This window comes from Cephus cinctus, unplaced genomic scaffold (genome assembly GCF_000341935.2).
Source record: "Cephus cinctus unplaced genomic scaffold, Ccin1 Ccin1_scaffold3230, whole genome shotgun sequence".
Taxonomy (NCBI): Eukaryota; Metazoa; Arthropoda; class Insecta; order Hymenoptera; family Cephidae; genus Cephus; species Cephus cinctus.
This window is the reverse complement of record NW_014334511.1, coordinates 1,504-6,615: the sequence shown is the minus strand read 5'-3', so window position 1 is coordinate 6,615 and position 5,112 is coordinate 1,504. Positions and strand designations below refer to the sequence as shown.

General features: G+C 33.0%; 1 protein-coding gene across 6 annotated transcripts; it reads right to left on the bottom strand.

Moving 5' to 3' along the window:
- Positions 1-632: 632 nt before the first annotated feature.
- LOC107274509 lies at positions 633-4,896 on the bottom strand. Of its 6 annotated transcripts, XM_025091760.1 has the most exons (8): positions 4,633-4,896; positions 4,032-4,481; positions 3,855-3,941; positions 3,708-3,767; positions 3,561-3,620; positions 1,340-3,340; positions 1,114-1,245; positions 633-959 (listed from the first exon to the last, which is right to left on the bottom strand). In XM_025091760.1, exons 1-8 carry the CDS (start codon positions 4,811-4,813, stop codon positions 712-714), a joined length of 3,219 nt encoding a protein of 1,072 aa, XP_024947528.1. In that variant the 5' UTR covers positions 4,814-4,896; the 3' UTR covers positions 633-711. The 6 variants fall into 6 exon arrangements, with proteins under 6 accessions (XP_024947528.1, XP_024947525.1, XP_024947526.1 ...); XM_025091757.1 differs by having other exon boundaries at positions 3,855-4,481; XM_025091758.1 differs by having other exon boundaries at positions 3,708-4,151; positions 4,245-4,481.
- Positions 4,897-5,112: the final 216 nt, after the last annotated feature.

The following is a 5,112-nucleotide window of genomic DNA, read 5'->3' as shown; positions in this document are numbered from 1 at the left end:
TTCTGATATGTGCCATTACGTAGTGCACTAATAGTAGTATGTATCGGTGGTTTCGAGGACCATATCAATTTCAAGAATGTATTATAGCTTTTAGGTATTATTTAATTATCATTACTATTCTAAACAGTGATGATGTGTTACAAAAATGACAAGCAAATCAGCTAATATTTCATATTAATGATAATTTTACCACTAATAAGTTGCATTAAATAAGAATGTCTTTACAAACCTACCGTCCCTGCTGTGAATATATCTCTCTTTCATCATACATTCGTTAAAATGATAACATTATTTATAACTGTTGTCGTTCCGAAATGCGCCCAGTGTGGCAATGAGTGCTATGAAGACATTTAAATATTATTATTGTTATTTATGCTTATGATTCTTTTTATGTCAAATAATAAATATTGAACAACGGATGCACGCCAGTATTTAGTTCTATAGCTACTCAATTTGTGATTTGATTATCTAACATTGGATGACTCTTACGATAACAATTTTACTTTTTTGTGCGCTATATGTATTTTGTGAACTTGTATAGTCTCTTGATGAGGAGAGTTAGGTTTAATGAATCAAAAAAAAGTTTTCATTTTTTTTATTAATGTATAATCTTTTTCTTGTTCTGACTTTGACTTAAATTTACCATTATACATATAACTTGTTTTTTTTGTATTAAATTTTAGATATCACATATATCTATTACATCTCTTGTTAGCCCTTGAATAAATCTGTTTGAATACTATTTCTACGTTGCTTCTTTTTTATTTCGTTTGAGATCCACGTTTTAATAACTGTTGGAGAACGTTCTTTGAAGCACGTATATTGATTAGATAGAGTTTGGATAGTCTTAAGCGAGGGATAAGTTTGAGTCTTTATATTAGTGCTGAACAGTTTCATAGCAACATTCTTCTCTTCATCAGTCCATCGTTTCTTGCTCTTGACTGTACCAAAGGGTGAAGCTGGAAGGATGTATAAGGTTAAGAATGCATATGATTTCATATAACAAATTAAAAAATAAATTTCCTTGAACATAGCATATCCCAAAGATGCAACTAAATGTACATAAACATATTAAATATGTAATTGAGAATAATAGCCGATTCAAATACTTACTTGATCGTCTTTTATCCTTCTTTGGCTTTATACTTTCGCCAAGTGCTTTTCTTTTACGAGATATATTTCCTGCGGCGTTTAATAAATTTTCAAAGATTTCCTCGTCATCAGAATCATCACGTACCTGTATCGCTGTTGTATGAATATATAAAATTACGACGTTCAATTAAAATATGAAGTACAATCATAATTAATTTCAATATATAGAATATTTTACTAAATTTACAAGTAGACTTTGGTACCCTCTTTGGGTTACGATTCTGTAGTTGTTTTGGTATTTCTTCTTCACGATCACGCAAATGTTCATTATTTTCTACATTCAGATGATCTTCTTCGTCCTCGCTATCTGCAGAATCATCCGTCTCCTGCTCGTTTTCATTACTTCCTTGTGCCAATTCCAAAACTTTAGATATTCTCAAAATTTCACGGCTCACTATAGGCTGTCGGTAGTGTTCTCGGTGAATCTTATCTGCATGTCCCATAAAATTTGCTACATCGTTTATTTCATTCTCAGATAAGTTTAGATTAATGCAGTTTGTTGCAACATGTTTTCTTAATGTGGTTCCAGTTAATTTAGCTGGAAAATCAACACCTGAATCCTTGGCAAATTTGCGCAATAAATAACAGGCCCGTAGATACTTGTTTCTTTTTTTTTCAACTGCAGGAATACCGAACACAAAACGATTTTTAGAAGGGACTCCAGCTTCGTCCCGATACTTTAATATCATTTCAATGCAATTCAGTAACTCCATCGATAATAAAACAGGCACAGTCCTATTAAGTTTTCCTCGGATTACAAAGCGTACATATTTCTTTGCAGCTGTTTGAGAATCACTAGATAAATTTTTCAATAACTTGGCATTGATACGCTCGTAGCTTTGAAAGTCTTCAATAAACATTCTTTCTATTTCACCAGCTCGACGGCGATTAAAAACTTGAACTGATGTAAGTGTAGTTTGTGCTAGCATAAACCATGCCTCAAGAGTAAATTCTTTCTCCAAGCTTTGATAAGCTGAATTTCTTTTCTCCTTTAAATACGCGAATAATTTTTTGATATCCTTGAAAGATGGAAGTTCAACCTTCTTCCGTCGTTTCTGTTGAGTCTGTGTCTCTGTAACAGTCTTGTTAACAGTATGGCATATATCCTCTACAAGAAGTTTCAAAAAATCTTCCGCATTTGTTTTTTGCGTAACATCATGCCGCTTGATACAGTCGGTTACCAGCAAATTGCCAATTTTTTTAATTAGCGACCCTAAATTATAAGCTGTCGATGGTGCTCTGTATGTATTTGTATTTTCGTCAAATCCAGCGACAATATTTATTGCCATAATGACGGCATCATAAAATTTGGGATCATACAGAGTGGTAAATTCGGTGATATCATTGTCAATATCCTTTAACGCAGCCAAAAAGCGTCCTAATAGTCTTAAATTGGCCCTAATCATTTCATGCTGATGTTGTAATCGGTATTTGCAGCACATTTTGTTTCCATACAATATGATCAACCTATCGTACCGTATAAGACGTACTATTGCATCCTCGCGTAAAATAGGAAAGACTTCTCTTCTTAAGCACTTGGATGCTTCAGGATGGATACGCCCAACTATTTTACGACCCATTATCATAAGAGATCGGGTCTTTTTTCCATTATATCCAAAACAACGTTGAGCATGATGCCTAATATTATTACTAGAGAAAAACCCTTTACAATTTTGGCATACTCGAAAATCGCCAGCAGTTTTCTTCAATTTAGAGTTAGGCCTTCTGCAGACAAGTAATTCTCCATCATTTACGTTGTTATTAGTATTGAAATAAAAATTACAATTTTTCCTTATTGTATCAATGATCTTTTTTCTCTCAGGATTTTTCTTTGGCAAGACAGAAAATCGTTTTACATCTTCTATATCGTTATGAACGTTTTCAAGATGACGAGCGAATTTGCTTTGCAATTTTTTGCAATACATGCAAAAAGTTTTTTTTGATAGACCTCTTTTACCGTCTGATATGTCAACAAACATGTCTGCATCGTCACGTATGTATCTTTCAGGTGTGTTTCCTTTTGAGGAAATATCGAGACATGAATTTCTCGACGAAGTTTCGTTTTGTTTTTCTTCAATTCTTTGCTCCTTATTTTCAGAATCATTGTCCTCTTCTGATGTATTGCCTATGGAGATATTTGACTCTGATGGCTGATATTCTGATGCACTTTCGCTACTCACTTCCGCACCTTTGATTGTAATAGGGGAGTTAAACTATAAATATTGCATGAAGGAATCTACAATTTGAAATTAAAATTGAACTTGTCTTTATGGTGCTTTGCAAATGTTGTTTTAAAGTGATTATTAAAGTAAAAAATGAATGCTTATTAGGTAAAAATCTTGAACAATTGTACGAAAAGACACGTCTATATAATAAATGAAAAACTAAACTTTTGAAATTATACGTACCACCTATAGGTATTTCTTCGAAAGTTACGGCTCTTTCTTGTACTGGCGTACTAGTTGCAGCTAAATTAGAATTACCATCAACATTTTTCAAATCGAAGTTAGATTCACTTGTATTATTTAAAATGACCGTATTTGAATTATACGTACCACCTATAGGTATTTCTTCGAAAGTTACGGCTCTTTCTTGTACTGGCGTACTAGTTGCAGCTAAATTAGAATTACCATCAACATTTTTCAAATCGAAGTTAGATTCACTTGTATTATTTAAAATGACCGTATTTGAATTATACGTACCACCTATAGGTATTTCTTCGAAAGTTACGGCTCTTTCTTGTACTGGCGTACTATTTGCAGCTAAATTAGAATTACCTCCAACATTTTCTAAATCGAAGTTAGATTCAGTTGAATTATTTAAGATGACCGTATTTGAGACTTGAGCGTTAACGTCAAAACTTTTGTTAGAATCATTACCAATCGTCAGCAATGAATCGTTCGCAATCGAATTTCCTAACAGCCTTTCAAAATATGAGACACTCACATCATTCAAAGTACAATAAGAAAGATTAGTAAAAGTGTTATCAGTATCGGTTTCTGAAATATGAGTTATATCGTTAGAGTCACCTAGAGCTATGTTAATTGACGCCTCGTGTGATAACGTGAGAAAATTTAAAAAATCTTGCAAACCCGTTTTTTCTGCATGATTATTGTTAAGATCAATTTCTGCTAATATATTATTCGTTCCACTTTCCAAATCTGGGTCGTGTTGATGTACAGTGAATGTCACGTTCGAGTTTTTTCCAATGCCAGTTAAGGTATTGTTAATAGCATTAGCATTGTGTGAGGCTATAGTAATGGGGGAATGCACTGTATTCAATTTTTCTTCTTTTTCTTTTTTAAGATGTGTAAGATATTCATAATCATCTGCAACAAGTAAATCAATTTCGTAAGTACCTATACAAATAATTAACATAAACGAAAGACAATAAGAAATATCTGGGACCTATTTTCTTTAAATCATAATTTTATTGTGCATATTACTTATTATATTTAAATGTTTATTAATGTAACGTACCACTCTCAGTCAGTATTTTGGCTGGATATCGACCGCCATCGGTGTATTTTGCGCAGCACGTGTCTCCATGTCTAGAGGTTATGCGCGATTTTCCACATATATAATATATCCCGTCTTCAAATTGTAATAATAGAAACATGCTTTTATTATTTATCACTTTTACCCTGTTACTCTTTCGCATACTTACTATAAGAAGCTTTTGTTTGGCATGTAGCACACGAAGCAAGTGTAATTTGTAAGCGTGAGTTTCACAATGGGCCCTACTAGTTGAACGCACAAAACCAGTAGAAAAATATGGCCGTTTCCTGTTCCGATAACCGCCAATGCACGTAATGGGGAACTGGACTGCGACGGGAATTCAAAAACTGTCTAAGTAAATAACTAGAATATGATCGTAAAATGCCAGAACGCTGATTAGATAATGTTTTTATTACTTAAATGTTAAGAAAATCAGTATTAAAATTTGCTAAAATATTGCTA